This window comes from Electrophorus electricus, chromosome 4, assembly GCF_041902795.1.
Source record: "Electrophorus electricus isolate QZ-2024a chromosome 4, ASM4190279v1, whole genome shotgun sequence".
In the NCBI taxonomy this organism is placed as follows: domain Eukaryota; kingdom Metazoa; phylum Chordata; class Actinopteri; order Gymnotiformes; family Gymnotidae; genus Electrophorus; species Electrophorus electricus.
The window spans coordinates 1,788,395-1,812,968 of NC_137500.1; the positions used below are offsets into that span (position 1 = coordinate 1,788,395).

The 24,574-nt window shown below is 47.9% G+C and overlaps 2 protein-coding genes across 9 annotated transcripts; one reads left to right on the forward strand and one right to left on the reverse strand.

Annotated features, from left to right (window-relative positions):
- Positions 1-96: 96 nt before the first annotated feature.
- Positions 97-15,464, reverse strand: ehmt2 (euchromatic histone-lysine N-methyltransferase 2). 3 transcript variants are annotated; one of them, XM_035523298.1, is made up of 28 exons: positions 15,400-15,464; positions 15,010-15,049; positions 14,826-14,909; positions 14,537-14,727; positions 13,913-13,985; positions 13,547-13,632; positions 13,235-13,390; positions 12,432-12,503; positions 11,787-11,907; positions 11,576-11,683; positions 11,227-11,360; positions 9,862-10,005; positions 9,387-9,694; positions 8,683-8,922; positions 8,472-8,554; positions 8,046-8,152; positions 7,713-7,835; positions 7,120-7,221; positions 6,850-6,954; positions 5,477-5,631; positions 5,113-5,280; positions 4,877-5,021; positions 2,665-2,742; positions 2,457-2,572; positions 1,825-1,911; positions 1,530-1,608; positions 1,258-1,433; positions 97-855 (listed from the first exon to the last, which is right to left on the reverse strand). In XM_035523298.1, the coding sequence occupies exons 1-28, from the start codon at positions 15,424-15,426 to the stop codon at positions 675-677; spliced, it is 3,489 nt and encodes a 1,162-aa protein (XP_035379191.1). In that variant the 5' UTR covers positions 15,427-15,464; the 3' UTR covers positions 97-674. The 3 variants fall into 3 exon arrangements, with proteins under 3 accessions (XP_035379191.1, XP_035379185.1, XP_081567915.1); XM_035523292.1 differs by having other exon boundaries at positions 13,547-13,635; XM_081711789.1 differs by lacking the exon at positions 11,576-11,683 and having other exon boundaries at positions 13,547-13,635.
- Positions 15,465-16,267: 803 nt separating this feature from the next.
- Positions 16,268-22,161, forward strand: zdhhc3b (zDHHC palmitoyltransferase 3b). Of its 6 annotated transcripts, XM_035523369.2 has the most exons (8): positions 16,268-16,499; positions 17,325-17,496; positions 18,592-18,922; positions 19,280-19,404; positions 20,350-20,446; positions 20,686-20,767; positions 21,025-21,155; positions 21,616-22,161. In XM_035523369.2, exons 2-8 carry the CDS (start codon positions 17,408-17,410, stop codon positions 21,772-21,774), a joined length of 1,014 nt encoding a protein of 337 aa, XP_035379262.1. In that variant the 5' UTR covers positions 16,268-16,499; positions 17,325-17,407; the 3' UTR covers positions 21,775-22,161. The 6 variants fall into 6 exon arrangements, with proteins under 6 accessions (XP_035379262.1, XP_081567912.1, XP_035379271.1 ...); XM_081711786.1 differs by having other exon boundaries at positions 16,268-17,496; positions 18,585-18,922; XM_035523378.2 differs by having other exon boundaries at positions 16,268-17,496.
- The last annotated feature ends 2,413 nt before the right edge of the window (positions 22,162-24,574 follow it).

A 24,574-nucleotide genomic window follows, 5' to 3' on the forward strand; every position in this document is an offset into this window, starting at 1 on the left:
CTCTACCAGCTCAGTGGCAGGATGTTACAGGGCAGAATAAACCCGCACGACGTGACGCAGCTCGAAGACAGAGCTAAGAAACGACAGGAACGGCTGTTCTATCAAATCACATTTATTCACAGAAATAACAGTGACCGGGAAAATATACTGGAATTCATACAAGCCAAAGATGAAATAAGGACACAGTGCCGTCTGAGAGGGACAGTCTGGACGTTGGACGTGTTCCGGCACTTCCACAAGGCACCACTAAAGCGGTACCAAACAGCCATCTATTCTTGCACTCCAGCAATGGCTTCTGGTGTTGCCGTTTCTGTGATAGCTCACACACACCGCTGAAAGCTTTGGCTGGGTTCATCTTCACTTTCTTTCCTCATTACAGGTTTCTCACAGATCAGAGATTCCTGGGTAAACTTCATACTTCATCCAGGACAATAAAATCAAAATGTGTGGGGTTTTTGTTTTTGAAAGTGTATTATTGATTTACAAAGTATAGCATCAAATAAAACTGGCCAGTTCATTTTTAAGAGTACCAGAAAGTTGACAAATGCAACCCCTAGATTTTGATTGTGTATGTAAACTGGTAAAGGCAACCTGTCTGCTATCATATCCTCCCAAGTACCTCTGGGTGCACTGGGTACTAGAGCAGTTCTACCCCAAAGGCTTCCAGAAAAGGCCTAGGAGTTTCCTAGCACAGCCAGGCCAGGATCGGGCCCTGTCTCTGGGCAGGCTTCCAGACGGGCCAGCCTGCTCTGCTCCAGGGCGATGGCTTCTGCTGAGTGTTTGCATTTCTCTGAACCACACTGGCACGTGAAGTACTTGCTCTTAATGTCCCAGAAACGGTCTCCGTAGTCAAACCTACACACACACACAATCGAAGTGGAACAGAATCAGCAAAACAGTAATATGTGCTTGTGTGTGTATTAGTGTGTTACCCAAGTTCATGCAGCAGGACCAACAGAAGTGATGAGCAATGGAACAGTGTCTTTATCAGACCTTCTGATATGTGATCGTTTCTTTCACACGTAAAGCAACTTGAAGGTGTTCCATGAGCTGGAGAAGACTGTGTGTAGGAATCCCTGTGTGTGTGTGTGTGTGTGTGTGTGTGTGTGTGTGTGTGTGTGTGTGTGTGTGTGAGAGAGAGAGAGTGTCTGTTACTCAAATGTTTATTAGGAAGTCCTATGTATTGAAAAAGGCTATTTGTGGGAATTCCTGCGTGTGTGTGTGTACATATGCGCGTGCGATGCGTGCGCGGGTTACCCAAGCTCTTGTCCTGTGAGGATGTCCCGTGAGCTGAAGAAGGCTATACGTGGGAATCGCAGGTCCTGGTGCAGCATGAACACTCTCACTGGGATGATGTTCGGGTCACACAGGTGGTTAATAAAACGACTGATGTTACCATAGTAACGGGCGTCAATGCAGTACACCTCCCCATCCTGCAAAGAACAGGAAATAAAAACAAACAGAGTTCAGGCATGGGGTGACAGGTGTACAAGTGAACCTGCATTAGGAAACGGATGACAACATTAAACCTTATTGTCCAGATCAAAGAGATAGGAGTCGTCTTCTCTCACGTCAGCCTCTGCATCAGAGATAAGCTCTCCCACATACCTGCACAAGACCACACACACACACACACACTCCCTACAATAACTGAACAAAAACAATGAAAGAGGCAGCAGGAGAGAGAGGTAGAGAGAGAGATAAAAGTAGACAGGCAGGGGTAGACAAAGACACAGATGTAGAGAACAAGGCAGAGATGGTAGTGAGGGTGAGGTAGAGAAGGTGAGGCGGTGAGGGTGAGGTAGAAAGAAGACACACACTCACTCGCAGATGAAGCTGCCTTGTGGGATGTCCTGCAGAGCTCTCACACCCCATCCCATCTTCTCAGTGCGGTAGAGCTGCAAACGCACCCTAACACACACACACACATACACACACACGTGTTTAATTCTTAAGAGTCTTCAGAGAACACACTGGATATTGCACAACACCAGAGCCATGATTCAGATGTTATTTTTGCAGTGGTTCTTTCATAACAGGCTGTGTGATGTCATAATGTGACATATCAACACACACAGCACAGGTGCTCATGGAGACTGTCTGGGTCAGCCTGGGGAACGCCTGTGTGTGTGTGTGTGTGTGTGAGTGTGTGTGAGAGAGAGAGAGAGTCTGTCATGTGCTAAAGGAGGTGAAGGAGTGAGGGGAGGAGTGTGTTAGTAAAGGAGGTGAAGGAGTGAAGGGAGGAGTGTTAGTAAAGGAGGTGAAGGAGTGAATGGAGGAGTGTGTTAGTAAAGGAGGTGAAGGAGTGAAGGGAGGAGTGTTAGTAAAGGAGGTGAAGGAGTGAAGGGAGGAGTGAGCTGCTGTGGGTGTGGCTCAGCGCACGGATGGAGCTGTCAGAGTGACAACGCTGCTGACATCACAGATGTGTCGGGCAGGCTGCCGGCTGATTGGCTCACTTGATTCCCGCCTGCACCACTCTGTTCTTGCAGGTCTTGTGGCAGGAACAGGCCAGGTTACACTCGAATATCAGAGGAGGCTCGATCTTATTAAACTCCTGCAGGAGACGCTGGTCCTACACACACACACACACACACACACACACTAAATGATAAAATTATACACAGAAACTGATAGGCACGACACACACACTCACATACTCTTTACCTTGTCATACCAGCAGCGGATACTGAGTTGTCCACACAGGCAGTTACTGGATGAGCAGTCGTCAGTGCAGTTACAGTGCTGCGTACACACGCACGCACACACGCGCACACAGAGAGAGAGAGCATTACGGTAAGGTCCATTAGTAAGTGGTGTTGCCACAAACCACAGCTGTGGAGATTTGCAGTTCAGCCATTACACACTTTCAGACTTTAGTAACACCTCTCACCCACCACACATAGTCAGAGACAAGTCCCGCCCCTAACCCATCACCCACAGTCAAGTCCCGCCCCTAACCCATCACCCACAGTCAAGTCCCGCCCCTAACCCATCACCCACAGTCAAGTCCCGCCCCTAACCCATCATCCAGTCAAGTTCTGCCCTAACGCATCACCGCTCTATGTTCATGGCAGAGGTCCCACAGTTGTGTGTGTGATACCTGCAGGTGTGTGATGTTGCGGTCTATGTTCATGGCGGAGGTCTCACAGTTGTGTGTGTGTGTGTGTGTGTGTGTGTGTGTGTGGTGTGTGTGTGTGTGATACCTGCAGGTGTGTGATGTTGCGGTCTATGTTCATGGCGGAGGTCTCACAGTTGTGTGTGTGTGTGTGTGTGGTGTGTGTGTGTGTGTGTGTGTGATACCTGCAGGTGTGTGATGTTGCGGTCTATGTTCATGGCGGAGGTCTCACAGTTGTGTGTGTGTGTGTGTGTGTGTGTGGTGTGTGTGTGTGTGTGATACCTGCAGGTGTGTGATGTTGCGGTCTATGTTCATGGCGGAGGTCTCACAGTTGCGTGTGTGTGTGTGTGTGTGTGTGTGTGTGTGTGGTGTGTGTGGTGTTGTGTGTGTGTGTGATACCTGCAGGTGTGTGATGTTGCGGTCTATGTTCATGGCGGACGTCTCACAGTTGTGTGTGTGTGTGTGTGTGTGTGTGTGTGTGTGTGTGTGTGTGGTGTGTGTGTGATACCTGCAGGTGTGTGATGTTGCGGTCTATGTTCATGGCGGAGGTCTCACAGTTGTGTGTGTGTGTGTGTGTGTGTGTGTGTGTGTGTGGTGTGTGTGTGTGTGATACCTGCAGGTGTGTGATGTTGCGGTCTATGTTCATGGCGGAGGTCTCACAGTTGTGTGTGTGTGTGTGTGGTGTGTGTGTGTGTGATATCTGCAGGTGTGTGATGTTGCGGTCTATGTTCATGGCGGAGGTCTCACAGTTGTGTGTGTGTGTGTGTGTGTGTGTGTGTGTGTGTGTGTGTGTGTGTGTGGTGTGTGTGTGTGTGTGTGTGTGATACCTGCAGGTGTGTGATGTTGCGGTCTATGTTCATGGCGGAGGTCTCACAGTTGTGTGTGTGTGTGTGTGTGTGTGTGTGTGTGTGTGTGTGTGTGTGTGTGTGATACCTGCAGGTGTGTGATGTTGCGGTCTATGTTCATGGCGGACGTCTCACAGTTGTGTGTGTGTGTGTGTGTGTGTGTGTGTGGTGTGTGTGTGATACCTGCAGGTGTGTGATGTTGCGGTCTATGTTCATGGCGGAGGTCTCACAGTTGTGTGTGTGTGTGTGTGTGTGTGTGTGTGTGTGTGATACCTGCAGGTGTGTGATGTTGCGGTCTATGTTCATGGCGGAGGTCTCACAGTTGTGTGTGTGTGTGTGTGGTGTGTGTGTGTGTGATATCTGCAGGTGTGTGATGTTGCGGTCTATGTTCATGGCGGAGGTCTCACAGTTGTGTGTGTGTGTGTGTGTGTGTGTGTGTGTGGTGTGTGTGTGTGTGTGTGTGTGATACCTGCAGGTGTGTGATGTTGCGGTCTATGTTCATGGCGGAGGTCTCACAGTTGTGTGTGTGTGTGTGTGTGTGTGTGTGTGTGTGTGTGTGTGTGTGTGTGTGTGTGTGTGTGTGTGTGTGTGATACCTGCAGGTGTGTGATGTTGCGGTCTATGTTCATGGCGGACGTCTCACAGTTGTGTGTGTGTGTGTGTGTGTGTGTGTGTGGTGTGTGTGTGATACCTGCAGGTGTGTGATGTTGCGGTCTATGTTCATGGCGGAGGTCTCACAGTTGTGTGTGTGTGTGTGTGTGTGTGTGTGTGTGTGTGTGTGTGTGTGTGTGGTACGTGTGTGTGTGATACCTGCAGGTGTGTGATGTTGCGGTCTATGTTCATGGCGGAGGTCTCACAGTTGTGTGTGTGTGTGTGTGTGTGTGTGTGTGTGTGTGTGGTGTGTGTGTGTGTGATACCTGCAGGTGTGTGATGTTGCGGTCTATGTTCATGGCGGAGGTCTCACAGTTCTCGGCGATGTATTTGTAGTCTGATGGACAGCCTTCATCATCCACACCATTCACACATGGGATAGGAACATTCTCATAGCCCTGAGCTACATCACTGCGCACACACACACACAGTCAGAGAGACCTTTGCTGATAATATGTCTGTTAACTGAAATTAAACTACAAATGGGAAAAAAAACTAAAACCTGCATATGATCCGCTCTGTTCGGACGATCCGATTGGCTACCCCTCTGCGCAGCTTCCTGTTGATTTGGAGGGACACCCACACTGGCGAATCAGCACGTGCCAGAGAAAGAGGCGTGTCCCCTTCTTTGTTCATGATGTCAATGTCTGCACCCCTCGAAAGGAACAACCTGCACACACACACACCCCCACACACACAAAACCAAAACAAGGAAAATCTTTGTTTTCAAGATCCCAAACTCTGGATCACACTACACTCATCAAGGATCAGATTCACACATTTAGTAGACATGTTTGAAATGACCATAGCACTAAAAGAATCAATCAATCAATCAATCAATCAATCAATCGATCGGAGGGACTGACGTGACACATGCGAGGTAGCCCTCCCGGGCGGCAATGTGCAGGGGCGTGTCTCCGTGCATGTTGACTGATATGAGGGGGCAGCCAGCGTTCAGGATGAGCTCAGCGATTTCAGCACTTCCTGCAAACGAGGCCCAGTGAAGACACACATTCATCTCCTACAAAGAGGTGGTGCGCATGCCCGCGTGCACACACACAGGGAGAAAGAACAAGAATTATTTGATAAGGGTTGCCTTCTTCATACTTTCATCATACTTTGTCAGTACTACAACTCACCTACAAACAAAAATGCAAATGTGCAGACATACACACAGACACATGCCAGAGTCAGTACTATTGTTAGTACTTTCACAGTCAGTACTAGTGTTAGTGCTTTTACAGAGTCAGTACTAGTGTTCACACCCCACAGTTCACACTGTTCACACCCCAATGCACTCTGGACATTCTCTCTGGACAAGAGCATCTGCTAAATGTTGTAGATGTAAATGTAGCAAAGCATCGTCTTTAGACAATCTGTGTGCATACACTTAATGAGCAGAATGCTAATGAGCAATCTGAGGTTGACATCCTCTTGTGTTCAGTATGAGATTTAGAATTAAAAGCTATTACACATCAGGTGTTTCTACAATACTGAGGCTCTGAAGTGTGTTCATAATTAAGTGTGTTCTTAATTAAATGTGTTAATTTTTAATTATGTGTGCTCATAATTGTGCTCTTAATTCTTAATTAAGTGTATTGTTAATATTAAATAAAACATACCAAATTACTTTCCACTAATCAACTATGTAAACTGTGTATGTAGTTCATGTTTGTCCCATTTTTCTGTATAATACATCTGATCTACATCTACACCTGCATCTACTCACTGTGATTTGTGTGTGTGTGTGTATATATATATATATATGTGTGTGTGTGTGTATGGGTGTGTGCATGTAGGTGTGTGTGTGCGCGTGTGTGTGTGTGTATATGTGTGTGCACGCGTGTGTGTGTGCGCGTGTGTATATGTGTGTGTGCGCGCGCGCGTGTGTGTGTGTGTATATGTGTGTGTGTGCGCGCGCGTGTGTGTGTATATGCGCGCGTGTGTGTGTGTACGCGTGTGTGGGTGTGTGTGTGCGCGCGTGTGTGTGTGTGTGCGTGTGCGCGCGTGTGTGTGTATATGTGTGTGTATATGTGTGTATGCGCGTGTGTGTGTGTATGTGTGTGTGTATATGTGTGTGTGCGTGTGGGTGTGTGCGCGCGTGTGTGTATGTGTGTGTGCGCGTGTGTGTGTATGTGTGTGCGTGTGGGTGTGTGCGCGCGTGTGCGCGCGTGTGTGTGTATGTGTGTGTGTATATATATGTGTGTGTGTGGGTGTGTATGGGTGTGTGCGTCACCACCTTGTCTTTGAGAGTGACGTCGGCTCCCCGGTTTAGCAGAGCTCTGATCACTTCTTTGTGTCTGTGTTCAGCAGCCCAAATGATTGGAGTCCAGCCACCACTGTCCTACAGAGAGCAGGATTGGGATGAAGAACTCTTCATAAATACCTTCCTGGTATTTCATTAATTCTTTGTTACTTTCTTTGGCAATAAAAAGTGTCTTGACTGAACTGAAGTGAAATGAGATGTTGCCGTGTGAAACCATCATCCAGGGGGCATGTACAGGCGCACCTGGGCATTGATGTCCACCTGGCCTGTGTTCAGCAACAGAGTGACAATCTCCAGATTCCCCAGTTTAGCGGCATGATGAAGACCTGTGGAACCATCCTCCTCCTGAGAGAGAGAGAGAGAGAGAGAGAGAGAGAGAGAGAGAGAGAGAGAGAGGGAGAGAGAGAGGGAATAAATGCAAGACATGGTGATGAGTTACACACTCTGACAACACAGTTACTAATCATTTGCAGTAACAGGTTAACAGGTGTTTGGTGTAGAGGAGCACTGGTGTAGAGGTTCAGTCCCCATACAGGTGTGCTCTACGCTACACCAGTAGGAGTTCCTGGACAAGACCAGTAACACCACACCCACATCCCTCTGTAACATGACCGAAAACGGTCAGGTGCTCTAGATAAGAACGACTGCCAAACAGGAAAAATGTAAATGTTTGCGATCATTCAGTGTGAGTTCACTCACCTCATCTGAGGGAGAGAGAGAGAGAGAGAGAGAGAGAGAGAGAGAGAGAGAGACCCAGTATGTGTGTGAGAAATGCAGGCTTTGTGTGTGTGTGTGTGTGTGTGTGTGTGTGTGTGTGTGTGTGTGTGTATACTCACTACATGGTAAACACAGGCTCCACTTTGAATGAGATATCTTGCCACCTCCACCTGGTTGTTAATTATGGCCTCTAACAGAGGGGTCCTCTGGCTCTTATCCTGGGCATCCACTTTCGCACCTGCCTAAAAACACCAAAATATGCAGAAAAAAATTATTCCAGCAAAGCCCTGTGTGATTATGGTAATAAGGAACTGATGCTGGTCAAATTACTTAGTGACAAAACAACTTTTGGTGAAGGGCATATAAACACCAGTTTCTGAGAGAGAAACACCCTGCCATTTGAGGTCTGACTGGGGGCGAAGGTCGCAGAATTGCCCCTGTGGGAGCGGTACCTGCAGTAGCAGGTAACAGATTTCCACCAGACCACGCTGGGCAGCAGCATGAAGAGCACAGCGCCGATTCTGAGAGTCTGCCTGATACGCTGGGTCGATCCCCTCTACTACAGAGAGAGAGGGAGAGAGAGAGAGAGAGAGAGAGGGACAGACAGACAGAGAAAGAGAGAGAGAGAGGGGGAGAGAGGAGAGAGAGGGACAGACAGACAGAGAAAGAGAGAGAGAGAGAGAGAGAGAGAGAGAGAGAGGGAGAGAGGGAGAGACTCAGTTCAGAGCCAGTGTGTGCTCCTAGCATTCCCATTCACAGGCTAAAACAAACACCTCACATGGCCACAGTGGTGGGAAACTGTGAAACAGAATTCTACACGTGGCACTGATCTGAAATCAGTCTAAAGGCAGGGTTTAGTAATGAGGGCGTGGACGCACTGAGCATGAGCAGAACCTTCTGCACCTCCCCTTGTTTGGCTGCTGGGTAGAGCTGGCGGGGGTGGAACCTCAGCTTCTTCCTCCTGATCAACCAGAACACAATAAAATGCCTGTATTAGAATATTCAAAAGCTGGTCACCTGGGAAATTATATCTGGACGTTACGGGACAGCCTTCTTTGTGAAAGTGTGTGTGTATGTGCGCGCGCCGACCTCTCCGTATCCTGGGTAAGAATTGCTCTCTGCAGCGCCGCCCTTCTGTCTCCAGGAGGTAGTGCACTGGGGCAGACCGGCTTCCCATTGGGCAGGACCAGAGAGGGGCCCACACTGTCCACGCCCCCATCGCCCACAGCAACCACGTCTTCGACTCCGCTCCCTCCTGAGGCAGCGTTGGCAGTCTGCAGCTGAAGCTGTGCACCTTTCCTGACCTCACCACGCCAGCGCATCCTGGCACTGAGAGAGAGAGAGAGAGCTCTGATTTGATTAATACCACAAAAACAATCCCAGTGTCACTCATGTCCAGTAGCTCCCCCTTGTGGACAGTCTGCAGCCTGCTACGTGTGACAGTTAGAAAGGCAGGGAGTAACTGAGGTTCTGTACCAATTCTAAACTCTCTTCTTTACGCATGACCGCTTCAGTGTGGGAGAGCCGTTCTGTGAGCATAAACTGGTTCATTTGTGAACTACAAAGCAGTCTGATTCTTCATCTCATGTGAGCTGCACTTTATACAAAAAGTACAAATATTAAACAATAACTTTCAGAAATATTGTTTGCTACTTTTTGGTGGTAAAAACAACTTACTGCTCCTTTCAGTGAGTGAGTGAGTTATAAACCAGGTCCATGTCGTGCTTCCGTTGCAAGAAACACTTTAATAATATTGTAAAGAAGAATTACTTTTCAGTAACCTCTCCTCTCACCTGATTGGCTCACCAGTCCTCTTCTCGTTGCTAAGCGCTGTGGTCGCCGCAGTGAGCGTGGAGGGGAGGAGCGAGGGCGTGGTGGTGGTGGAGGAGGCCGTCGCCGTGATGACGGCCGCCCCAGACGACGGTGTCGATGGGGGGATGGTGACCTCCTGCGCCTCCGACGCGTCTTCCCCACAGTGTGGGCAGAAGAGGAGGCCGACACCCATCCCACCACGGCCCCGCCCACCTCCCAAGACGGACACGCAGCCGCGGTGGAAGCGGTGCGCAATGCGAACGTCCGGACAACATTCCAGAAATGTTCCCTGGAAGGTCAGGGCGTCAGAACGGCTCACGAAAGCAGAAAAACAGTTCCAACATGCATGTCCCGCGTGTTCCAAAAACAGCGCGTGCAGGTGAGCGCAGCCACCAGTAGATGGCGGCACCCTGGACACAGAGTTCCTCCGATTAAGAAAAACACAAAGGTGCTTACAGACAGACAGAAGTAGCCACAGCCTGGACAGCAGTGGTGCTTCACCATGTGGGAGCGATGAGTCTCGCACAGCACCATCAGGGACACGCGGCTGGACGGACGCATGGTCTCCCCCTTCACAATCGCATTGGTACAGCCCACCAGCTTAGACGACCAGAATGGGCAGAAGATAAAACGGGAGAAAAAGGGGTGTGAGTGCACAGGATAAATAACTCCAGTTTGTGTTAGTCGTCTTCTGGCCATTCAGCATTTGGTCAGGTTCTGTGCAGAGCATCATGACTGGCTGAACCCAGCAGGGACAGCGACGTATGTGAAAACACCACAAGTGTGTCACTGCTGTAGGGAGAGATGCCCAGAGGAGCGTCTGTGGTCAGACACAGACCACTGATGTACAGGGCAGAAGGGCAGACCAACTGCCCTCACATAGCCTCATTAAACCCATGAAACACCCCGATACCTGATCATAGAGGTGCAGGATATGGACTTGCGTGTGCAGCGCGGTGGTGTGTCGTGAGGTGTGCAGCGTGGTGGTATGTGTTATGTATACAGTGCTTTGCAGGGTTCAACAATGTTGACTGAGCAAATGCCCAGGGCAAGTAAAACCACCTGCCTCGAGTATTTAACCCCTCATATCTAACGCCAAACTCAATTCACGCGAAGGTTAACCCCTTGTCATTCAAAAAATGTTCTTATGCCTTCAGTCCAGTCAAAACAGACCAATGACATTAATCTCAGACAACGTCTAGAACTACATATTTCAGAAAGCGCTCAACAAATCTTTATCACAGTGTGTATAGCAGTAAAAATCCTCCTAGCATGTCTGGACCACTGGACATGTGCATACGACTAATGAACAGTGAAGACGATTCTAAGATGACCACGTTAGTCACAACCACATAACACAGTTTAAAAGAGAAAGATGTGCTATGAAATATGTTGCTTATTTACGACAACAACAAATATTAAGTGAAAGTATTTTAAAAATAAATAACCTTATCTAAATATATTAGCCTATGTGTGCCTATTTATATGTGAATAACACATTTGAACACTAAGATTCGTTTGGGACAGTGAATTTTCTGGTCACTTGCCGGACCGATAAAGCTGACAAAAAAAAGTTAATGTTAAACCCCTCTTTGCAAAAGCATTTCATCCTGTTAAAATCACCAGACTGGCATGGATTATAATGATATAAATGATTATAATATGAGATCCAGACCAATCACACTGAAGGAGCTCCAGAGTTGCGTGTCTGAGTCTGGAGTGAAGGTGAACCAGTCAGTGATATGACGATCTCCAGAGTTCAGAGTCTGAGTCTGTAAAACACACACCCACCCACCGAGACACTCACCCACCCACACACACCTGTCCATTAATGCTCTCGATGGCCATGCAGGTGCGGTTGGCGTGTGCCGTAAGTCTGTCCACGCGGGGTGCCTCCATTCTGCAACTACACAACGGCAGCTCCTCCAACCGTTCCATCTCCCTATCACTGCCATCTGGAGAGAGAGAGAGAGAGCGAGAGAGAGACAGACAGACAGACAGACAGACAGACACATACACACACACACACACACACAATGACAACAGATTTAACATAACTATATACAATGCATTAAAGTTTTTTAACACATAGTTATAAAAAAGGTCCTTGAAATGTTCTCTCTCTCTGACTCACACACACACACACACACACACACACACACACACACACCTGGGTGAGGGGAGAGTGTAAGGCTGTCTGCCGTGGAGATGTCCAGTGAGCCCAGGGGAACTTCAGTATAGTCAGTGGAGCCCCCGGCTGGAGGAGTAACTGCTACATCTACAATTAAGACCATACACTCAGAACCACAAACCCTCACAAAGCACACACACACACACACACACACACACACACACACACACACACACTCACATAACCTCACCTCTCTCTGCCTCTGCAGCTGGTGGGGTGGGTTTTTCCCTGCCTTTTTCTGGCTGTTTCCATGGAGATTCTCCCTCTCCTTTATTCTTCGGGCTTCCTCTTGGTTGCTCAGAAGGGGAACCCTAACAGAGGACAGGGTTATGACAGCACAGCACAGCACAGCACAGACAACATAACATAGCAGCACAGCACAGCAGAGACAACACAACATAGCACCACAGCACATAGCACAACACAGCAGCTCAGCACAACACAGACAACATAGCAGCACAGCACAGAAAAGCACAGTACAACACAACACAGCAGCACAGCACATCATAGCAGCACAGCACAGAACAACATAGCACAGCACAGCACAGCACAACACAGCACAGCACAGACAACATAGCAGCACAGCAAAACATAGCAGCACAGCACAGTACATCATAGCAGCACAGCACAGACAACGCAACAACACAGCAGTACAGAACAGCACAACATAACACAGGCCATCGTAGCAGTACAGCGCAACAGCACAGCAGCACATCATAACACAGACAACACAGTATAGTACAGGACAACAGCACAACACAGTAGCACTGAACATCACTGAACTTACTCAAAGCTCAACCCAACCATTAATTAAACATGGGTCAGAGTCACTCACGTGATCAGAGTGATGTCCCGCCTCCTCTCCCATGCGGACGTCCAGCGGGCCAGACATCATTCCATCGTCCGACTACAAAACACGACAGGAGAAACAAGCTGTAGGGTTTTTCCTCCATTTAGCTCAACACCCTCCCCAAACCACCTCAATACTCTCCTTTGAGTCTTGGTTCCTCTCAAAGTTTCTTCCTCCTGCTCTAGGGAGTTTTTCCTTGCTCACTGGGGGCTTGGACTCGGATGCGGGTAAAACTGCTTGACAATGGCTCTTGTAGATATGCTGTATAAATAAATTTCACTTTAACTTCCTGTTCACCTAAACATGAGTCCCAGTCACCTCCAAGTTTTTCTTGTTCTGTATTAATGAGGGCTTTGCGGTTTTAGATTTGCTTATGGTGCATCCATACAAGCGCTGACCCCTAACCGACTGCATTAGTGCCGCAGGTCAAGAGTAAGAACGGGTTACTTACTACAGGACACTCCGGCAGTAGAGTTCCGGGTTTTGCACACGCTTTGCCGCATAACGGTATGTCCCTGCTTTGTCACATAATGGTATGATCTGCACATCACTGCTTTGTCACATAATGGTATGATCTGCACATCCCTGCTTTGTGAACTAAGGGCATGTTTTGTTGAACGTTCCCTGCCGGCACTCCCAGACGCCTGCAGTGATGACTCCCTCCACTGCATACGTGCCATCACGTGCATATTAGCTCATATAACGCAGTACATTTTGCACCTTCAGGTGGGATCTTATCTAAGATGTTTCCTCTGATCTGTGTGAGTGTGTGCACGCTCTAGCAGTACCTTGCTGTCGGAGTACACCACGTCATCTCCTGCATAACTGTTGTACATCAGGTGAAAGTCTTCCTCATCGGCTTCATCATCTAGATCCTCCAGCCAACAACCCTGGTGCTCCTTCGTCACCGTGGCTACAGGCTCCACCTTCTCCACCACAGGTGGCTAATTTTTTTAAAAAACATATGCACTTAATGATCTCATGAACAAGCATACGAACCCACATTACAAGAGATTGTAATACATGCGTTTCAAAATCCTACCATTGCTTTACAACTTTAAACATGCATTAGCAAGGTAATATTGCTGTGTTCCACTCACCTCTGGTTGTGCCTCTGACACTTTTGCTGGACTGCCTGCAGGGGGCGCAGCAGAATTCAGGTCTGTGGCCACCTTACGCCGCTTCACTGCTACACAATGTGCAAACGCCCATTACAAGACAATACACTAGCACACATTCCCTTAGAGCCAAACACTGCACTCGTGAGAGGGGAGGGGAGGAGAGGAGAGGAGAGGAGAGGAGGAGAGGAGAGGAGGAGAGAGGAGGAGAGAGAGGAGGAGAGGAGGAGAGAGAGGAGGAGAGAGAAGAGGAGGAGAGGAGAGGAGGAGAGGAGAGGAGGAGAGAGAGGAGGAGGAGAGGAGAGGAGAGGAGGAGAGGAGAGGAGAGGAGGAGAGGAGAGGAGAGACCTGTCTCAGTGTCAGAACTGCCACTTGTCACTGGTTTGTCTGGAGTCACTGCGGCTGCCTCAAAGGAGCGCACCTAGGAAGGAAACCACACACACACACGGAGCGTTTATCCACACAAAAGCCCACACACTGTTTAATGTAAGAAAACCCCCTACAGATTTACAACAAACACACGCAGACACACAGATGGATACACACACACACACACACACACACACACACACACACACACACACACACACAGTGTTTGGCTATACTAAACACCACTCTGAACTCTCTCCAGTAGTGCCCATGACCTCCACACCTTTACACTACATCACTGAACACTAATACTCCACAAACATTTGTGCTCATACAGCCTGCACAGAACAGACCCCTCCCTCATCAGAACTGAAGATCATCACTTAAACAGGGGGAAAGCAAAATATGTTACCGTGGCAACATGTCTAACAAATAAACACAGCGCTGATACACAGTTTTAAACAGCTCCTAATCTACAGTAATTAACAAATTAAACAACCGCAACACACAAATACACAAGTAAGACGGAACGTGTCCATTTTGCACGGAATACCTGGACAAACCCCACGACGGGGTTACAGGAAGTAGGAGAAACCCACTCACCTGTGCGAGAGGGGGTCTGTTCATAGTCTTACGGGCACGATGGACTTTGGGCGGAGGGCCAGAAGAAGCGGAAGGAACGGAGGAAGGCGTGGACGGCTGCACCTTGCTGCCTGGCCCACAGACACTCATCTTAGCCCTGCCTGAGGCAGAGGAGGGTGAGGAAGAGGCAGGGAGGGTTTTCACGCAATGACCTGAGAGAGAGAGTCAAGTTTTCATTAATACACAAAGAAGTTAATAGGCCGTGCAGTGAGATACAGTACGGCTGTGTTAAATGCGTCCGAGGTCTTACTTTTGAAGGCTTTGACGGAGGCAGAGCTGGATGTCGCTGGTTTGTCTTCATCCCTGTCTTTCCCCTTCAGTGATGGGGAGGGCTCTGTTCACATTTTAACCAAAGGAGATCCAAATGTCATGACACATTCCAATAATAAATTAGTCTAGTAGCAACAGTGTGAATTAGAAGCAAAAAGCAGCACCTTCAGGTGTGGAGCGTGTGGGGCTGCTATGGGACGGCCCCTGGATAAACACACAAACAAACAAGTAAACATCCAGCAGTACTGGGGCCGACTGCGCGATTCCAGCTGGCTGAGCATCTCACTATGATGGCCCAGCTCTGTTACAGGTGAGGCTATAATGCCGTTATACACCTTATTCATGCAAACAATCAGAACAAGCAGAACAACACCAGCAGCTGTATTAGCTGCTCCTTTAGCTAGCTAGCATGCAGGACAGGCTGGAGCACGGGAGCCGGCGCTGCTATGCGCCGGTACCACCGTTAACATCCTGCAGACACATGTGTCTGTGCGCGGTTTGAATGCTTTCGCAATGGCAGCCGTATTTCGTGTCGTTTTGACTTGCGTGCCTACCTCGGCCATCCTCTCATCTGTCGACATGTTGCTCTCTGTGAGTGGGAAAAAAAAAACGTGAAGCCTGACACGATGGCACGAATGATTCAAAAATGGCCGCTGGGTTTGTTAAATTGAAGGATAAATAAAAGTCTCCCTACAGCACTCAGCACTCAGAAACCTTTACTTATTAAAGAGAGTTAATAAGTGACCTCGAGACCAGTATCTAGTAATACAACTCATTCATTCATACTCAATAATTCATTCGTTGAGAACGGCAAGTCTCTAAATAACACCAAAGAATAGTATGAGCACCATAAATTAGTATTCAAAATAATTTAGTATCTGATTGATTTATTTCTAATTGTATTTCTAAAACCACTCTATTGTGATATAAAGTTATTCTAATGTCACACAGAGTTTGTAGGCTATGTTGTCATATCTTTCATTTGTAAAGTGCAGTGAGTGTATGTACATGATAAAAGTAGACACAGAGAACTGGACATATAGTGAAAAGGGCATATCCTACATCGGAATAATCTGGTTTAATACTGTTCAAATTTAGCAACTTTGGTTATTTCAGCTATTTTTATTATTTAAGTTAGGTATTTAAGATTGTTCAACTAATACTTTGCAGTTTAGAAATGTTTAGGTTTAGCTCTATGCTATATAAAACTGAATGAACCTGCTCTCAGACAAGTTAATTAGGTTTTGCATTTTTCTTCCAAGATCCCGATGCAATTGTTTTTTTCATTATTGCTGTGGCTATTGATGTAATTTATACAGATACAACACATGGACAATGGGGGGCACCCCCTCTCCCGCACTGCAAACTTTTATTTTGAAATAAATCCTTATTCCAGCATGTACTGGATGTCGATGTCTTCATAAAGGCTCCAACAGCGCGAGAGTTCGCCGTTTCTCCCGAGCTAGACGCCCTCGTGAGGACTAACGGCAGCGCTCGCTCAGACCGTTAAAGTTTGAATGATTGTTGAGATGTCGCGTCGTTTTACGGTTTTGTTACCGGATCAGTGAGTTTTATTGATGAGGCTGAACCGGGACTGAGGGTACTGTGGTCTGTGCCAGTTCACCTGTGCTTGGCAACCTGCCACAAGGCCAAGGTAGTTTGTTAAATTAATCTGTATAGTTTACTTTATACCAGACGCGTGTGTGACAGCCGTATGTGACTGACACGAGTTATGTTCTGTTTTCTAGTTAATTAACGAAGAAACGTGTATAAGCAAAGATTCTGCCCGGTAACTAACTGACTGACTAACTAGCTAGATAAGGCTAGGTAGCCAGCTATTCTAGGCTAGGGAGCTAGCATAACCTAGCTAGGTTAGCGTGTTGGCTAACTTGCTAATTGACACTGGACTTGTTGGACTTACTGGACTTGTTGCTCGTGGCGTAAGTTATACGTTTCGTGCACGTTCTCATTCTGTTAAAGACACGTTCTCACATGGAAGTAAACGTGTGTTGTGAAGTTGGGGAAGTTGAGCTAACTCTAAGCTAACGCTAGCTAGTTGGTGTAAAGGAGTTTACTAAGTGTTGGCTAACTAGCTGACCTAGCTAGCTGACTCAGCTGGCCGCTGAGCTGACAGGATAGCTACACCTGCCTATGTCGTCACTTCGCTAGCGGGTGGGTAACGTTGCTTAACCTGGGTTATAGAAGTTAAATGGTAACGTTAGGTGTCTTGCTGGCTAACTCGACATGTTTCGCTTGGGTTTCCCAGACAAAGTGAACGCTTTAACACGGATAGATGTATGATGGACACGTAACCTTGGTCTCTGAGAAACAGTTGGGTGTAAAGCATGCTGATAAATTCGTGTCAGCAAGGTTATCTGGTTTATTTTGAACAGTCTGTCAATGAACGGTGTGAAACACATTCAAGACTTTGTTTTATTGGTGAAACCGTTTTGGGTTTTTTTGCCTCTCTTGGCTCCAGCCTTGCTGGTGTTTCTGGGCTGTAGGTGAGGTAAAGTGGAGGAAGTTGCTGTAGAGCTACATGCTGATGAGTGGCTTGAGGCCATGTCACTAGAAAGGCCACACAACCAGAGGTTTCCCTTAGCTTCCAGAGCTCTGTTGCTGTTGTATGTAATAGTTCCCTTGGGTTTGGGGTGAGTATCAGTAAAACTAAAACACCTGTATGGTGTTTTAAATGTCACTTTAGCCAGCACAGTATTAGTGGTAGTAAATATAACAAACAAACAAATGGACAATTTGACATTTTGTTTCTCCTATACATTTAAACTTTGTTTCTCATGATTGTGTTAGAAATATACCAGTCTGTGGTTTGGTTGTTTTTTTTTGGGGGGGGGCGGGGGTTAGACTAACAATGAAATGCTTTTCAATATGTGAATCAGGTTCTAAAGTAAATAACTCCTAATAAAATAAAGATACTGAATAGATGTGAAACAGACACGTGTCGAGTCGTTAAGGACATGCTTCTAAAGCCCGGTGGTTGCCAGATATGGTAATGTTGGGCGTTTGTGTGCAGAGCTATCAGATAGTGTTCAGAAACAGCATTTATTTAATCGCTTAAGCTTTTTTTTTTTTTTTTTTTTAAACCTCATGTTTGAGTAACCAGGTACATTTCTACTTGGACATTCTTTAGTGCCTCATAAGAGGGCAGAAGTAATCTGTTTCTTAGTGGTGAAAGTGTGTTCTATTCAAATTACATTTCATGATCAGACAGACAAGGTTAGGGTTAGCTGCTGAGTGGCAATGAGCTAGATTTCTTGTCTAAATGATTTTTGTTCAGTGGTGTTGAACCACACCCTTAAGGCAGCTGTTGATTGAGTGTTTGGGATATGGCCTCTCCTCACCTGACTGGCTGTACCCCAGGACCCACACCCACTCTAGGGAGATGTGTGCGGCACATGCTGCAGGGAGCAGTGGTAGCCAGACAGTCACCATGGTTATTTAGACACACATCTGTTGTTCAGAGTGCTTCATAGCAGCATTGAGATTATGGAGACAGGGCTGCTTGGATTCAAGCCTAAAAACAGCCATACATTAAAAAAAAAAAAAAAAAAAAACCTCTCAATTTCTGTTTTTTTGGTGTGTTCTTGCTTTCTCTTCTTTCTGTCCATCTCCTCCTTTCCTCTTATTTTTCTCTCTCCCCCTGCCACCTCTCTTGCCCTGTCTCCCCTCTTTCTCTCACCCCCCCAATCCTCTACCTCTGTCATGCCTTCCTCCATGTGAGGATGAAGACGGTGGCCAGTGGCTGGTAGGATGAAGAGCAGCCCGGTCCCTCGCAGCAGAGACATCGAGCGGCAGGCGGGCTACCTGCAGCCAGAGCACTGTGCCCCTCCCCCTCCGCGGCTACGCCCCCCCGGCGAGATGTGGTTTGTTCGTGACGGCTGTGGAGTGGCCTGTGGTCTCATCACCTGGCTGCTGGTGTTGTATGCCGAGTTTGTGGTGGTCTTTGTCATGCTGCTGCCTGCCCGGAGTGTGGCCTACAGCCTGGTGAACGGCGCGCTCTTCAACACACTGGCCTTCCTCGCACTCGCCTCCCACTTTAGGGCCATGTGCACCGACCCGGTGGGTCCCGAATCGCCCTGGCCCACCCTGACCTGGCTGCTGTAACCCAGCCCTGCTCTGTCCAGAGTCCTTCTCAGGATGTCATAACCTCCACTCCCAGGCCTGCTCTAGCCCTGTTCACACTGTCTTTACCTTGAATACATGCTTGGTGTGCCCAAGCATATCTGTGGTTTTCTTTGACTGTTTAGATGCATGTTTATCATTTGGTGAGGCATATGACAGCTGCAGTGTGGAGCTGTATATTCTGTGGTGCCCATGTCATGCAATGTTATGGTAGGGGTGTATTAAGACTACAGTGTGGATGGAGGTTGTACAGTGTGGTTTTCATGTTGCTGTGTTCTCCTCTTCTGCCCATAGGGGGCAGTGCCGAAAGGAAATGCCACTAAGGAGTTCATCGAGAGTCTGCAGCTGAAACCGGGCCAGGTGGTTTATAAGTGCCCAAAGTGCTGTAGCATCAAACCAGAACGAGCCCACCACTGCAGGTACCACAGACACATACACACACCACTGCAGGTAAAATCAAATCAGTACGAACCAACCACTCAAAATGGCAGAAGTAATATCCATTGTATTAATGTAATTAATTTGCATGCAATGGTTATTGCCTAAGTGCATCATGCACTTAAGTGAATTCAAGCTCACTTTACTACCCAGTCTCTGACCCCGCCCCCCCCAACCAACCACACAGTGTCTGGACTCCTCAGCCCCACTCTTTGGCAAAATTGTGTCCCTGTTGCGTTATAAAGTGAACTTTATAAAGGAGCACTAAAGTGAACTAAATCAAATCTGCGTTGTCTGATACCGAGTTGGTGTGCACATGATGTAATTTGCTTGGGATGGAGGTGAAATTGAATTTAGTTGAGTTAAACTGAGAATTGAATTAGGAGAGCCTCCTGGACGTGTGTGCGTGTGTGCGTGTGTGCGTGTGTGCGTGTGTGCGTGTGTGCGTGTGTGCGTGTGTGCGTGTGTGCGTGTGTGCGTGCGTGTGTGCGTGTGTGCGAGCGCGTGCGTGTGTGCGAGCGCGTGCGTGCGTGCGAGCGCGTGCGTGCGTGCGAGCGCGTGCGTGCGAGTGCGTGCGTGCGTGCGAGCGCGTGCGTGCGTGCGTGTGTGCGTGCGAGTGCGTGCGTGCGTGCGTGTGTGCGTGCGAGTGCGTGTGTGCGTGCGTGTGTGCGTGCGAGTGCGTGTGCGTGTGTGAGTGCGTGCGTGCGCGTGCGTGTGTGTGTCCGATGCTCTGTGAAGTTCTGCGGGCTGTGTTTTATTTAACATTGGCACTGGCCTCTCCCTTTACATCTGGGAGAGACCCTGAGGTGACTCCAAGACCTATATTCATAAAGGATCTCTCTCTCTCTCCCTCCCTCCCTCCCCCTCTCTCCTTCTGTCTCTCTCACACATCTGCTCTCTTGTGTGCATGTGTTTCCTTCTTTCAGTGTCTGTAAACGCTGTATCAGGAAGATGGACCACCACTGTCCCTGGGTAAACAACTGTGTTGGTGAAAACAACCAGAAATACTTTGTGCTTTTCACAGTAAGTGCAGACCCTGCAAATGCTCACATCAGTAGTGATAGGGGAGGGGCCTGCAGTGCAGGTGTGCTGAAGTTCCCTGCAACACATTTTTGCCGCCTTCTAGTGGAAGGGTCATAGTCCACATTACCTGGGTTATCTGACATGCAATGTTGTACAAGTGTAATACAGGATTATATGATCTTAGGGCTGAAATTATACCTTCAGTTATACACTGTGTATGTATTGTGGTGTTCTTACAGATGTACATTGCTCTGATATCCTTCCACGCCCTTTTCATGGCTGCACTCCATTTTGTCTTCTGCTTCGAGGAGGACTGGTCAAGTAAGGGCCCTGTTCTCCTTTTACCCTCCACACTAACAAACATGAAACATGTTAGACAGAATTCATACTTGAGCTCCATCATTTGTTGTCCTGTCTCATCAGACACACAGGAAAGTCACTGTGGTGTCCACGTCAAACACGGCAGTTCCGAGCAGTGACGCGTTTGCTGCATGAGCTCAGCGTTCCTCCCACACATTCCCCTTACTTCCTCTCCCTCTGCTGTTCCTCTGCTCCTCCTCCCTCTCCTTCCTTCCCAGAGTGCAGCACATTCTCTCCTCCCTCCACAGTCATCCTCCTCATCCTGCTGTGTTTTGAGGGCCTCCTCTTCCTCATCTTCACCGCGGTCATGTTCGGCACGCAGGTCCACTCCATCTGTACTGACGAAACCGTGAGTTATCCCCTGACCCCAGAATTATAACTGAGTACAACTTGAGCAATTGAGGGTTAAGGGTCTTTTTCAGGGGCCCAACAGTGGCAACTTGGCAGTGGTGGTGCTTGAACCAGCAACCTTCTGATTACAAGTGAAATACTTTTAACCACTGAGCTTCCACTGCCCACTGCAGATCACTTACAAGGTTGTTTCAGACTTACATTTGTGTGTAGGTTACACACATTAGATTAGTGGGCCATAGTTGTTTCATTCATTGACAAAGACACGTTAAAAATGGATTTCAGATTGAGACAGGGAGAAGTTTGTTTACTACTGTAAGCTCACAATATTGGTTCAGTGCTTGGCACCTTAAGGGCTAGTCATTTGTTTCCCTCTGTAATACCTCGGGGACTAGAGCTCATGTGGTTTGTGAAGTAAAAAAAGAACCACAGTGCATTTAATGTCTCGCTGTTTCCAGGGCATCGAACAGCTGAAGAAGGAAGAGAAGACGTGGGTGAAGAAGTCGAGGTGGATGAACATGAAGATGGTTTTCGGCCACCCCTTCTCCATCGCCTGGCTCAGTCCCTTTACCACGCCTGACCACGGCAAGGCTGACGCCTACCAGTACGTCGTCTGACGGCGCCAGCCTCCAGGCGCAGACTGATGACGTGCACAGGAAGTACCTGCTTGCACATGGAGCACACGCGCTGGGCACAGCAATCAGGGCTCAGCGCTGCGATCACTTTCTCTGCAGTTTTTCAGACTCTATTCATCATGGTCTCTCCACCGAAAGGGACACTGCGACCGGCCACTTTTAAAAAATCATTATTTTTCTTTGTTTCTTTTTGCCTGTTCCTGCTGTCGGTGACTGCTAAATTTTGTTTGCTGGTCCTCTGTAGATGCCACCGCTGGAATATGTTGGCCCTCCAGAGGGTGTGTCTGCTTAAATAACACCAGGATACTGACTGCTGCACATATGAAGCAAACCACACATTAAAACTCAGGACTGAAGGCCACCTTAAAATGAGGCTGTTATTATTTATTAGTATTATTATTATTATAACCAAGCCTGGCTTATGAATCCTTGTGGCCATGTGTGAATGCCTTTTCTACAGCAGACGAAGGTGCGTTTTCTGTTATAGATCTTGGGTAGGGGTGGGGGGCACCTCAGATAATGGTTACCCTGGAGATGTGGCTGGATTCCAGGCGTTGTGTAAATGGGGTTCACATGATGGCAGAAGCCCCCTGCTGAGCTCGGCTCTGCGCTGCAAGCAAACGCCTGGAACTCGTTCAAATGGAGCTGAGCCTTTGGTAGCTGCTGCCACCTGCTACGACTTATGCTGCCAAATTGTGCCGGTTTTGGTTCTTTTATAAAGGGAGGACTGTTGAATACAACACACCACTCAAACATCTCAGGACCAGCACAACACAGGATGTACCACCTGGCTGAAGTAGAGCTGGGCCAAACGTGGATGCGCACATTTCCTTTTGTCTCTTTCTTTCGTTCCTTGCACAGTGATGAGAACACTACTTCCTGAGAGTGCAGTTTATGTACCTGCTCTAAAGCCTTCTGGAGCTGGACATGGTGTAATTCTGGGAGCCAGGACCGTCCTCTGCTTAGATGGACACACTGGTCCAGCTGTGACAACCATAACACGTCATGACTCTGCTGAATCATTGAGTCCAGTTCAGTGAGTAATTGAGTCCTGCAGGAAGGTGTCTCTAGTGCAGAATGCTGTGCCCCATCCTGTTCAGTCAGACAGCAGTCTTAAACAGTCGGTGGGGTTTGGCTGTCTGATTCTACTGTAGTCTTAAGCATTCGGTGGGTTTTTTGTCCAGTGTCATTTGGTATTTGCTTTGATTGCCTGGTGGCAGGTTGCTCTGCAGTATCTGTTCACGTCACGAATGCCTGAGTAGCTCTGATTCCCTGCTCGGTGTGTTCCCTAGCTGTGTGGGTTTCACCTTTTAACAAGTCCTGCTGCTGGACTTGACACCCAAAAGAAATCCCTCAGGGCAAGAGTCTCGTCTACCAGTCTGACGTCACCTTTCTGCCCGAGTACAGCAGCACGGCGCACGCCGAGGCGCTGGCTACACAGGAACCACACCCCAGCAAAGGCCTTCCTTTGAACTGGACTTGCTGAGGTCGTATTAAACGCACACCGTCTGGGAGGACGCCTCAGCTATGCTCATGAAGCTGTTTGTTGGGTCAATCGTTCTGGTGGTGGGACTTCCCATAGTGCGGTGTCATCCTGGTCTGTAACTCGTGATTTCACCAGCCAAAGCAGTTACTTATCCCACTGGCCTGTGCTGAATACAGCTGCATGAGCTTAGCCTGGGGTTAGTAGCTCAGCTGGGCAAGGATGGGTTGAGTGTGAGATCATGTGACCTGCAAGAGCTGCTCACAGGAATATTGAACTTGGTTGTTTCTGTATATCTTTGTATCTGGCTGATCCAGGATCAGTTTTATCCTTTCATAACATGACTGAATAGGATAACAGAGATAAGGAGCAGATGTTTGTAAATTGTTGTCAGAGCTGATCTTAGTTCAGTTTTCTAGGAGACATTCTGAGAAGTGTTGTTTCCCTGGCTGTGGGTGGGTAACCATGGCGGCATCCTGGTCTTGGGCTTGCAGGAGCTCCTGCTCGGTGAGCGGTGTGGGCGGCTGAGACCAGTGTCCCCACAGCAGTGCAGACGCGTTTGCCTCTCCAGACCTGACAGCCTGACCTGACGGAATGTTTGTGTGTGGGACTAAGTAAGAGAATGTGTGTCTGGTGAGAAATCACGTTTCTGTGCTGCTATTCATGCAAAAGGATTATAGTTGCACAGTCTCTTATGCTCTTTCTGTGTATGTGTAGATCTCATGATGTGCAAATATTTCATAAATATTTGCCCCTGTAAAATGGGCTTTGATTGGCAAAATGGCAAAAACAATGCATTGTTTTTGCCATTTGCAAATGTGTGCCATTTCCCTGTTCACCTGTTAAGGTGTACCAACATGTTTTTATTTTTTTTATTATTAATTCTATTGTACAAGGGATATGTGCGAAATCATGTAACAGATGTATTTGGTACAAGGACTCATACAGAAGGTGGGTGTGGGTGGGTGGGTGTTGACAGTTCTATTTGAGTTCTTGATGTGAACATGAATCTTTCTGTAATGTCGTAGACTCCATGTAAAGGTGATGGTTGATCGCTCTCAAAACAGTTCCTAGTGAAAGCTTTTCTTGTTTACCACTAAAACTCAGCAAATATAACTTGGAACAATGAAGATGGTGTAGATCATATGTGGGTGTGCGTTTTAAACTGGCCAAACCTGGGTGGGTTCCATTAAGACGGAGACTTCTCCAGCCTCTGCTCTTTCTGTATTTGATCTTGTAATAGGCTGGATGGCAAAAGCACAGCTGATGCACAGTCTGAGCTGCTGACCCCCCGCCCCA